At 35.5% G+C, this 12,852-nt stretch overlaps 1 protein-coding gene across 1 annotated transcript; it reads right to left on the minus strand.

Annotated features, from left to right (window-relative positions):
• Positions 1 to 1,550: 1,550 nt before the first annotated feature.
• Positions 1,551 to 3,730, minus strand: LOC113319187. Its single transcript, XM_026567460.1, has 2 exons — positions 3,683 to 3,730; positions 1,551 to 2,930 (listed from the first exon to the last, which is right to left on the minus strand). The coding sequence occupies exon 2, from the start codon at positions 2,686 to 2,688 to the stop codon at positions 2,023 to 2,025; it is 666 nt and encodes a 221-aa protein (XP_026423245.1). The 5' UTR covers positions 2,689 to 2,930; positions 3,683 to 3,730; the 3' UTR covers positions 1,551 to 2,022.
• Positions 3,731 to 12,852: the final 9,122 nt, after the last annotated feature.

Genomic DNA, 12,852 nt, shown 5'->3' on the forward strand with positions numbered 1-12,852 from the left:
CAAATGATCTTTGGCAGAAATCCTTAAAGGAAAACATGAACGGAGGTTTTGATATTCGTCGTAAGCCTGACAAAGCTTACTCCAATACAACCTAGTTGTATTTTGATTGTGAACCCTTATTTTTTTGTGCTCGGTTTAAATAAGATGAGGAAACACGTGAAACAAGAACACAAGTTTATGTTTATATCAGATAAGTATGACTAGTAATGGATGACTGCGAATCCACATCGTCTATGTCCATGTTAACACCGATTTCCGGTTTTTAAGGTTTCTACAATTTTTGGTTTCAAAGAAGAAATCATTACTCTATGAAAAATATCTTCTTCCTTATTTTGAAATTTTCGGACAAAGATTCTATCATGAATTTTAGCAAAAAAAAAATACATATCCTTTTGAATATTTTTAGCAAAAAAAAATATACATATCTTTTTGAATATTTTTTGAGAAAACTCCATTACTATTTTCGGTCCGGAAATATCTAAAGACTTAAAAGCCTAAACAAATAAAGCTCCCTTGTTGAACGAACCCTCACTTCCTATTCGCCGAAATAAGGTTTTTCTGAGTTTTGTGAAACAAGTGTTTTGGTAAGGACACTTGGCGACGTATGATTGGTTTAAAAATTACAAAATCAAGAAAACGTAACTTACCGCGTTTGAAATTTTATGGAAGCCCAAATTTAATTCGGAAGTCGAGTACCAATATGACTCTTTTCTCCAAATTAATATATAAATGAAAAGAAAAAATATTTCACATATATTTCTGCGAAAATAAAAAAATAAAATATATAAAATCACATCTTATAAAAAATACATCGCCACGAGGCGGGGCTTCGCACACCAAGCTAAAAAAAAATGACCGATGCACTGGCACAAATCAACAGTGGCTTTGAGCATGCCCACTATAACAGTATAACCATCGAAAAACCTGTTGAATCCATTAAGGTTTTGACCATGCCTCCGGTAAAACTAACAAAGTCTCAATGCCGGACCAAATCAATAGTGGTGGAACAATATTCTTTATCACATCATTTTCTCTCACCTATTTAGTTTTTCTCTCCAATTTAAAATTAATGGCGTAACTTCTAAAATATAGGTCAAATTTTAATAAAATTTATAGTTTTGGAAAGAGCTCAAAAATCTCTATAAAACAAGATCCATTGTTAATATGAAATTCGAAAAAAAATAAATAATAATTTTAAACCAGGCCGAGGGTACTATGCGCTGACCAAATCAACAGTGGTGGAACAAAACTTTTGCGCGGTCAAAAGAAAAACTCCTCTATTGTTAATGCAAAGACTCTCATCTAAAAGAGAACGTTACCTACGACTACATCAAATCTATTCTAGGTTTCTAACTTATCAACAAAGAACAAGATTAGCAAATTGAAACTTAGAAGTACAACTAAATTTTCAACCCAGATCTCGACAAGTGGACAAATCTGAAGATTCTCAACAATACACTCTTAACTTCATTCAGTCATGTGTATCCATTATAATCATGTTAAATCAAAAATGAATTTTCACATCCTCTAGGGGGGAAAGAAAGCTAGGATTCACGATAAACATCCATAGGAATATATGTTTATATCAAAGTTACAGTGTCATAATGCTGGTAAGTACTAAAGAATGCTGGTAAGTACTAAACATTGGAAGTACTACATAAATCTGGTAAACTGATCATAAACCAAAATAAGCTACTACGTTTTAGTTCTTTTTATGAAGCAAGCTAGTACATTTAGAGACGATATAGTAACTAATTTAAAAAGGATAATAATAATAACCTGAACTGTTCACAAACACATATGCCGTATAGCCGCCGTCTGTGTTGAAAGTTAATTTGTCAAAACCATCCTCGTCAACTCTTGTCACTCCCTTTGGTACGAAGGTCTGCATAGAAAGGAAGTCCTCCCCTTGACAATGCAGCTGATAATCCATATTAGGGTAACAAAGCTTGTCAGCACCAACATCGGGGATGTGCGGGGCTTCTTTCATCTTAGCTTTAAATAAATTTCCATACACGGGGACTACAAGATCAAGTTTTTTGGAATGCAAGTGGTAAACTTGAAGTTTTTCCCCAGCAAACCAGTAGAGTAAAATCTGATCAGAGAAACTGAAGATACAAGTACGAGGGATAGTAGTGCTGCCAAAGCAAAAACAGCAGGATCCAGTGTCCTAATACCAATATAGCTCATGCCATGAGAAGTCATACGAACATCGAGACTCTCCTGCTTAACCCACACTTGCTTGACATTATCCTTTAATATGTACATATGAACTTTACAACAACTAGTACTATCGTGATGATCCCGACAACGACGATGACAATAATCATCACTCCCATTACCAAAGCCTTTTTCTAGACTTGCAATACAAGGATATCCTTTGAACTCCAGAAGATGAGGATAATCAACAAGCAACTGCTTCTGCTGCTCATCCGCAGGACTTTTAGTTGGGAGCCGGATGAACTGAAACTTTTCATCATGGAGATTGAACAGTAGTAACATCTCTATCTCCATCTCATTGTTATTGTCATTAACATTATTATGTTCGTCTCCTCCTTCTCTAGCCATAGTTGCCACTATCTTCCAAACTAAACATCCACTACTACTATTACAAAAGATTGCGGATTTGTCACTACTCGTTGCTGCTTTAAGTCGGATAATAGGATGACCATGGTATGATACTGGCATGCTTGTAGTGACTTCTCTCCAAAATTTAGTTCCCAATGTATATACAACAAAGTTAAGCTGCTTCGGAAAAGTACGAAGAATACTTACCAACTTGTATTCGCTTGCTAAGGAATCAAATCCAAATCCGTTACAGATGATTTGGTCAAGGGAGATACGTTCCCCACAGATGGTATTTGGACAGTAGATATGGAGACGATCACCATTAGTTGGTTGCAAAATCTGGTAAGAAGGTCTTTTCTTATCTAGAAATAAAACACAGGGGAAACCATTACAGTAACCAACCAGTTCACATTTTGAGCCATGAACAAGACCAGCCGGTAACTTCTGAAATTTTAAAACATTGGCATGGTTGAAAATTCCAGTATCTATTCTAAAAAGCTGACTCTGAAGTTTACCCTTACCAGTATCATCAGCCCCTACCCTAACATTAAGAAGATTAAAGATAAGATTGGGTTGTTTTTGCGATTGAAGAAAGTGAGCATAAGTTAAGTGCTTGTCAATATGAATGGAGTGATACCAGAGTTTAGAGACGGCACCACAACGCAGAAGTGTCCAAGGTGGAACCTTGGTTAATATTTCCTCCATAATGAAATCATGTTCAAAGTACTTCTTTTTTCTATATGGTCTTTTAAGCCTTCACTATTTTTGGTGTTGCTGTGATGGTGGACTTGGTAGTTCTACTTATATCACCACAAGAAACTAGGGTTTTTTTGCTCATTGTCATAACTTAAGAAAGTTTATGTACTCCTACTGCTAATGATAATTGGTACTGGTATTGGTACTGGTATATATAGTATAAACTGATAAGCAATCTAGAAGATCCAAGGAAGCGCGTAAAGATCTGAAATAGAAGCTCAAAAGGGCTAGGAAACTACTAGTAAATTCTGATTCTACAAATTTCTAAGAATTGAGATGATGATTTACAAAATCGGACTAAGAAACGAAGAGCAGATTCCAAATCTAGCTCTCTGAGCAATAAAGTGAGAGAGATTACCTGGGTTGTGAAGTAAAGAAGAAATTCCAGCTTTTTTGCCCCCAATTCTATGACTTATGTGTATTCCTTTGGTTATCAAAGAACCCTATATTTAGATTAAAATTAGCGATATTTTGTTTTTGGTACTCAGGTTTTGTCCAACTTTAGAATTTGATCTAACATTTGTCCAGCGTTGAGTTTGGTACTTGGAGTTGACGTTGACCTGCATTGACCGTATGAAATCTAACTTAAATTATTTTAAATTACTTTTGATTAACTTTATCATTTAATATATTTATGATTTGACAATTTTACCCTTCTATTTTGATAAATGTTGAGATACCATATTCACTCTTTATTTCCCTTTTCGTCTACTACAGAGAAGAAGAAACTTCCTGAACTTGCAGCCGTTGGAATTGATGGTGATTCAAATCTATAGTAGTTCATGTTTACAAGAGTATGGGAGATGGTGAAGATGAATTGAAGAATTGGTAGATAAATCACAGATGTGTATATATCCGCATACCCTTTCTTGAGTTTAGCTCTCATAACTACCAGATTTGAAGATGGGTTTATATCAGAGATGAGTTTAATTGATAAAAAAATTAATTAGTTCTACTGGTTGTTTATTAATTGAAGAATTGGTGCAACAGATTATTCTAGAGTTTGAAGAAGTTAGGTCTGAAAAATTGAGGGATTGTGGATTCTGCCGAGTGTTGCTGGTGGTGTTTGAAATTGACAAAATTGGAGAAGAATATGATGATGCTGTTGGATCAAATCAGAAGATGGAGGATAAAATTACCTGACAAATCAATATCAGAGAAGTAGAAATTACCTGAGGCAAGTGAAATCAACACTTCACTCGGGATAATTGGGATTTTATGGGTCATATCATCTCGGTATGTATATGATTTTAGATCTTGTTCAATTTTATTTGGTTTAAGTTCTCAAGAGAAAAGTCATGTTCGATTTTCAGTACTCAGTGACAATGTCTATTTGTCAATTGTTTATGGACGTGCAACATCTATTTAGTTGTTTCTTAGTTGCGTACGTACATACTGTTGACATATAGAAGAATGAAAATTTGAGTTATAGGATAATGGATTGGTCAAAATTGATTGATTTTATGTTTGGCAGTGTTCTAGAAAAAGAACATATGAATTATTCGTGGAGTATGCTGATAGTTTATAAGTTGATTGAGAATCCTTGAACAATAGTGAATGATGGGTTGTGATTGCATCAGTTTGATTAGTTTTTAATGTTCTTAATTCATACTTTTAAATGATTTTATTGGTTCATCAATTGTAGTACAGAGTCTTGGAGGCGAGTGTGGTTGCAGAGTTGTGAAGGGAAAGACGACGACGTAGAAAAATTATTAGGTCAAGGAAAATGTTGAATCATGACCGTAGGATTAATGGATATATACCTTAGTCATTGGATGCTTGGACCATATTAGGGATATAATTGTAAACTGATATAATTTATTTTTTAAAATTAATTAAAATCTAATCTTAAACGGTCAACATAGGTCAACGTCAATTCTAAGTACCAAACCCAAAGCTGGACAAATGTTAGACCAAACTCTAAAACTGGACAAAACCTGAATACCAAAAACAAAATAACCCTTAAAATTAACTGGGTTCCTTATAGAAGTCTCTCTAGCTAGGGAATTTTGAGAAAGTGCCCCTCTAATAGTATGCCCCTTTAATACTATGCCCCTGATATTTGAAATTTTTCCAAAGTGTCCCAAAGTTTAGTTGTTTTTTTTTTGTTTTGAAGCAAGAAATGCATTGATTAGATTTCAGTGTTCACAAATTTAGCATCTTCCTGAACTTGACATAGAATTTGCTCAGGGATGGATAATATAATTATAACCGAACACTGCTAAGACAAGAAACTCTAGCTAGTTTTGCCAATGTATCTGTTATTTTATTTTTTTTTCCTTAGGCACAAAACTACAATGCCAGGAACTATTATTAGCAAAAATATTTCTAATGTCCAAAAGCATGTTTCTAATTCTCCAGTCTATATTGAGTTTTTCTTTGTTCATTGCGTCTACAACTAGTTGTGGATCCGGCTCAAAGTCTACCTTCTCCAGATTCATTTCTTTAGCCCATTTCATTGCTTCCCATATACCTTTGCATTCCACTTGCTCTGGACTCAAAACTGCTTCTAGGTAGATACATTTGGACCCCCTGTGAGTACCTGCAAAATCATGAACTATAAGACCAGTGCCTCCAGTTTTTAGATCATAATGAAAAGAACCATCAGGATTAATTTTATATGTATATAGAGATGGTGGAGACCAGTGCAGATTAAATCTACACTGTTTTATGACTTGAGGGATCAAACTAGGAGGTTTTTCTGAAGAAGAGAAATCTCTAACTTGCATCTATGAATAAATGCATCAACTGCAACCTTCCAACCCTTGAAAACAGTGTCACATCTGGTAGTCCAAATGCACCAGGCAACTATTGCTATCTTGCAGATTTCCTCTGGTGGAACCTGATGAGTTGTCAGCTTATCAAACCAACTGCAGAACCATTCAATAATACTGACATCTGGCTGGATATGAATTCCAAGAACAACAAACCAGACTGCTTTAGAAGTATTGCAGTGCAGAATACCATGAGAAGATGTCTCCATTGTTTGAGCACATAAAGGACATGTATAGTCTCCATTTTGAATAACATAAACCAGCTTGTCTCTGGTTTGGAGAATATCTTTAACGCACTTCCATAGAAATTGAGCAATTCTTGGCATCAAAGGGAGTTTCCACAACATTTTATAGATTCCTTGCATTCTGTGACTAACTGATTGACCAATATTTTTCTCTTCAAACATATTTCTGTATGCAGATTTCATAGAAAACAATCCATTTCTTTCAAGGGTCCAAACCAACCTGTCTTCATGCTGTGGATGAATAAAAATACTGAGAATAAGCCTTGCTACTGGGGTTTCAAAAAGAGAGTAGATAAGATCATAATTTCATCCTCCTGAGTCTGAGAATAGTTGATGAACATAGTATAATTTTGATAATTAGTGGCACCTGATTTAGGTGAAGGTGGTACTGACAAATCTGGAATCCATCGGTAACTCCATATTTGAATTTTGTGACTATCTCCTATGCTCCAGCAACTATATTTCTAGATAAATTGTAGTTCTGAGCTCATACTTATCCAAGACCAACTTGAGTTTGGATTATCTTTTATATCAAACATCTTTCCATCTGAAAAATATTTGGCTTTAAGAGAAAATGCACAAAACGAAGTGGTATCAGTGCATAGTCTCCAAGCAGATTTTGCAAGAAGCGCTCTCTCGAAGAGTTTAAGGTCTCTGAATCCCAGACCACCTTCTTCTTTAGGTTTACTAAGATGTTTCCATGAAATTGCAATCTCGACTTTATTAGTCTTCTTCTTTCTCCAAAATTTCTGTTGTGATGAGTTTAGACTGCTTATAGTGGAATCTGGTAACTTGAAAGTTATCATATGGTGAACTGGAAGTGAATTTGTATCATTCCTAACCATGATACATCTACCATCTTCAGAGATATTATAGAAGTCCATATTGAGAGTCTTGTGTCCATTTTTTTCTATGAGATTAGAAAATGGGATCTTCTTGTTTCTACCAATGAAGAAAGGTAAACCCAAGTAATTTTCATCTGTAATATTCAACTTCCTGACTTGAAAAATACCACTGATTTGTTGACCACATGAAGGACTTGTTTTCTTGCTGAAAGTGTTAGAGCACTGCTCGGTCAAACTCGCATGCGTTGCTATCTCAAGCATGTTTGTCAATGTTAGTGATCAAAACTATAAGTCTTGATTTCTAGTCTCTCATAGCTAAGTCTCGGACTAGGATAGTAAGTGTAGTTGAGCTCAAGGACTTCATGGCGATTCATCATACAAGTAGAAGGACTACTCAAGGAACCGGTGGAACTTCTCGACAAAAAGGTATTTGGAGACTTGAACTTATCTGTCACTAAAAAGTCTATCTATTATATCTCCTACTCTTTGAGACAAAAGTCGTATGCTATACATATAGACTAGATTATACACATTTGGTATTTCGAGCCGAGTATACTTCGCCTATCTATATCTCGAAATATGTGTTGGTAAGCTTTTCGCGACCAAGTTTATCTTTACCTAGTGATGAAAGTCATGAATGTTTCAATCACTTTGAAAATTTCTTTGACAAGAAATGGTGTATCAACTGTATAACGTCCTCTAAGAATGTTTCAATTATTGGAATGAGAGTTTAGATTACATAACCAATGTATTCCTTGAACCGAAGTTCTCGAACTTTGTTGATCAAGAGAACCGGAAGTATGGCAAGTGCCAAGTCCGCGAACTCAGTCTGCGAACTGCCGAAGTTCTCAAACCCGAGAATTTCTGCCGGAGTTGACAAACTACTTGCGTGAGCCAAGTCCGCTAACCCGGTCCACGAACCGGCGAAGTTCTCAAACCCGAGAATTTCTGCTGGAGTTTGTAAACTCTGTCCGGTGTCTTAAGTCCGCGAACCTAGTCTGCGAACTTGAGAAGGTTATATATCTAAAGATGATCTCTGAACTTAATCTTAAAAGACTAAGGAATGCTTTTGCAAACCGTGACTATTAAAGTTCATGAACCAATTATTGTGAATCAAATCATCTTTGCTTCAATTGTGTCTTGTGTAGTTACATAAGATTTCCTTGCAATTTAACAACTCTCTTAACTAGTTCATTTGAGTCATTTGAACTAGTTATGGTGAAGAAGAACATGGTTGGTATGAAATGCTCTTATGGTTAACCTTTTTGGTAAACTATTGTTGAACCAACAATGTACATGTTTGGGTGCGGTTAACAAACCTAGAAGCGTACAATCATTTGTGTATGACAAGCTAAGTTTTCGATCTAACGGTTGAGAAATATTAACCTAAATCTAAATCAGGTTTTCATCTAACGGTGGATATTGATTGCTTTGTAACTAAGGCAAAACCCTGATTTGAAAGACTATATAAGGGGACATCTAGCAACTCTGCAAAACTAATCCCCACACCTTACGTGTGCTACTAGTTTGCGTGCTAGAGTCGGTTCTCCTTTAACCTTTGGTTTTCTTCTTCTAAAACCAGGTTAACGACTTGAAGACTTCATTGGGATTGTGAAGCCAGACCGATACTACTTTTATCGTAGTTGTGTGATCTGATCTTGCATCTTCTATCGTAATAGTACAATCATATTGATTGGCTATAGATTGTTTGATTTCTCCGATAGGCAAGATATAAAAGTAAGCACAAACATCTTCGTCTCATTGTTTGTGATTCCATGACATTTTGTTTCGCTATCGTTCGATTAAGATTGTTGTGAGGTGATTGATTAATCTAGGCTGTTCTTCGAGAATATAAGACCGGATTATCAATTGGTTCCTGTTCACCTTGATTATTATCAAAAGACGGAACAAAAACTTTAGGGTTTTTCTGTGGGAGACAGATTGATCCTTTGATAGACTTTTCTGTGTGAGACAGATTTGTTTATTGTTAAAGCCTGCGATTCTGGGTCGTAGCAACTCTTATTTGTGGGTGAGATCAGCTAAGGGAATCAAGTGCGCAGTATCCTGCTGGGATCAGAGGTGTAGGGAGTACAACTGTACCTTGGATCAGTGGGAGACTGATTGGGGTTCAACTATACTCCAGTCTGAAGTTAGCTTAAAGTAGGCTAGTGTCTGTAGCGGCTTAATACAGTGTGTATTCAATCTGGACTAGGTCCCGGGGTTTTCTGCATTTGCGGTTTCCTCGTTAACAAAATTTCTGGTGTCTATGTTATTTCAGTTTCCACATTATATTGTTTATCTATATAATTGAAATAATACAGGTTGTGCGTGTAGATCATTAATTGGTATAATCCAACCTTTGGTTGTTTGATTGTCGTTGATTGATCCTTGGACATTGGTCTTTGGTACCGTCCAAGTTATTCCTTGTGTTTAATTAGGACTCGTTGATTTCTATTAGCTTGAGTAAATCAAAACAAGAAAGAGATATTAACTCCTTGAGATACTTTTACCTAGATTGAGTTTGACTGTCTAGTTGATTCTCTAGAAAGTATTTCGGAGTTAGTCCATACAGATTGCTAAGCGAAATATTGGGTGGTGTTGTTAGACCCCCGCTTTTTCAGAAAGTAAACAGTTGATTTGTGAAAATTAATTAGTTGACCAGAGCAAAGACTGAAGTCCTCAATAACTTGTAGTAACTTGTTAGCTTGAGAAAGATTAGCCTTACAAAACATTAGGAAATCATCAACAAACAATAAATTATTTATTTTGGGAGCAGATCTTGAGATTTTCATACTTGTAAGTTGTTTGGTGTTTTCAAAATGGTACAATTGTCTTGAAAAGGCTTCCATAGCAATGATAAATAAATAAGGAGAAAGTGGATCTCCTTGTTTAATTCTTCTTGTTGGCTTGAAGGTGACCATTAATCATAATCTCAATAGACGTTGTACCAATGCATTGTTGTATAAGATGGCAGAATTTTGCATAGAAACCAAACTGTTTTAGAACCTCAATAAGAAAGTCCCACTCTAGCCTTTCAAAAGCCTTAGACATGTCCATTTTGAGAGCTAAATGGCAAGTTCTACCTCCTTTCTTTTTCATGGCTTTCACAAGTTCTTGAACAAGATAAATATTCTCTAAAATAAGTCTTCAGGAACATATGCAGACTGCATTGGAGATATGATATCAACCATGTGTTTCTTGAGTCTAAGAGCAATTATTTTGGATATTAACTTGTAGATAGTGCTGCAAAGAGCTATAGGCCTGAAGTCTTCTGGTTTATGAGCTCCACTGAATTTAGGAATTAGTGAAATCCTAGTATTATTGATCTTATTGAGCATATAACCTGAGATAAAGAAAGCCTTAACCATTTTGCAAACATCTTCACTCATTATTTGCCATTGAGTTTGATAAAATCCTGGTGGGAATCCATCAGGTCCTGGGCTTGACCAAGTTGCATTGTTATGAGAGCTTCATAAATTTCAACATCATCTGGAATCTTTATAAGTGCCTCATTATTTTGCTCAGTAATACATGATGGTATATGCTGGAGAAAATTGAATGGATAAGCTGGATGGAAGTAGAGCTAATTTGCTTGAAGTGTGTGACCAAAACAGTTTCTATAGAGTTCTATCTTGACACCAAGTTCCATCAGAAGCCTGTAAAGAATCAATTCTGTTTCTAGATCTTCTTTGGTTTATTCTTATATGAAAATATTTGGAGTTCCTTTCCGTATCATTATAAAAATGGTCTCTGGATTTTTGCATATTTGAACTAGCTTGGATCTCACTGAGGCTATCAATTTCAATCTCAAGTTTCTTGAATTCTTCAGTGTTACTACCCTAAAAATTTGTAGCTTGAAGTTGAGCCAAATCTTCTTGGAGATAAGTGATACTTTCTTGAATGTGACCAAAAGTTGCTTTGCTCCATTTAGAGAGAATATATCTTGTATTAGAAAGCTTATCAGTTGAGAGGAAAGATGCAGAACCTGTAAGATTAGTTTTCCAAGCAGAAAAGATTTCATTTTTACAAGTATCATTCTTCAACCAGTGTTCAAAAAATTTCCAGCATTTACCTGAGGTACTAGACTTGTTATACAAAGATAACAAAATATGGGCATGATCTGAGCCTTTTATAGGAAGGTGAAGAAGTTTAGCATCTGGATAATTAAGGATCCATTCACTGTTAACTAGGGATCTATCTAGTCTAGATTTTATTTTACCTGTACCATGAGTATTGCTACTCCATGTAAACATGTTTCCACTATAGCCCATATCATGTAAATCAGAGTCTCTTATAATTTCTAGGATGTCAGGAGCAGTGGGTTCCGTATTTGTATTCCTTTCATTAAGATTCATAGTAATTTTTAGATCACCTAGAAGAACCCCAGGGATTTTAACAGAAGTGCTAAGATCATGAATATATTTCCACTGACTAGGTTGATCATTCTTATAAGGAGTTCCATAGACACAAGAGAGAAACCATTCTCCTCTACTGGGATCATTTTTAACAAGCGCATGAAACATATTACATAGGAGTTTAAAATTTCAAGATAAAAACCATCTTTCCAAAGCAAGATAATACCACCAGCATGGCCAACAGACGGGACATAACATTTGTTAGCCATCTGGATAAAACTGGTAATGTTTAAGATTCTATCATCATTAATTTTTGTTTCAGACAAAAATATAATGTCAGGGGAATGAGTTTTAATTATGGAAGCTAAATACTCCTTTGTGTCTTTGCCCGGTATACCATGGCAATTCCAGCTAAGTATTTTCATATTTGGTTGAGAACTAAAAAGGGTTAACTTGATACACAAGTTAATGCTAGAGTGGCGAACGGAAAAAAGTAATGCAATGTGTAGATCAAACAAAGCCTTACTAATGACACAGTAATAAATGCTGAAAGGAAACTTAGAAGAAAATAAAATAGAGGAGAGTATACCAGATTATTAGAGGCCTCATTCATCTCATGGGAATTCTCCCTCTCTCCTTCATTTCCTTCCTTAACAAGATCATGTTCCATATCATCATTTCCATTAGTGGATGGCGGAGTACCAGTATTACTTTCCATGAATTCACCCTCACTTTCCTTTTCATTATGATCTCTTCTGGTTCTTTTATTATTCCTTGTTTCATTCTCTTGTTGTTGTTCTTCAATATGTGCTTCTTCTTCTATTTTCTTCCTACTAGCTTCACAAATTCTCTCTAGCAAAATGTCAATGTCTTCACAAATCTCTACTTCATAAGCAGCAGCAAGCTCATGTAGATAGTTAATATATTGTTCATCAGTGAACCTTCCAATCATCAAACCGTCTGTTGTGTTAAGACATTCTTCTTAATTATGATCCACAGTATAGCATTTAGGGCAAAGATTGTGAGGTTTTTTCCCCAATGGGATCTAATCCAAGTAAAACCACCACCAACAGTATTCCACCAACCTCCCCTATGAAGAGGTTTAGTTAAATGAATTTTTATTCTTGCATTGATAGTATTACCAAAAGTTGGTTTGCAGTCTTCAGGTTTTGTTGAGATATTCTCTCCTAAATCTTCAATAGCTTCACTCACCACTTCGACAGAATGATGTTTTGGTAAGAGATTTTTGAATTGGACATCCCAGTCTTGATATTTGAACATCCAATATTTTGCAGGAAAAGCAGCATCA

Source organism: Papaver somniferum, chromosome 10, assembly GCF_003573695.1.
Source record: "Papaver somniferum cultivar HN1 chromosome 10, ASM357369v1, whole genome shotgun sequence".
In the NCBI taxonomy this organism is placed as follows: domain Eukaryota; kingdom Viridiplantae; phylum Streptophyta; class Magnoliopsida; order Ranunculales; family Papaveraceae; genus Papaver; species Papaver somniferum.

What these genes read in the sequence shown, in the direction of transcription:
- LOC113319187 (XM_026567460.1), bottom strand. Translation starts at nt 2,688, where the DNA reads ATGCCAGTATCATACCATGGTCATCCTATTATCCGACTTAAAGCAGCA.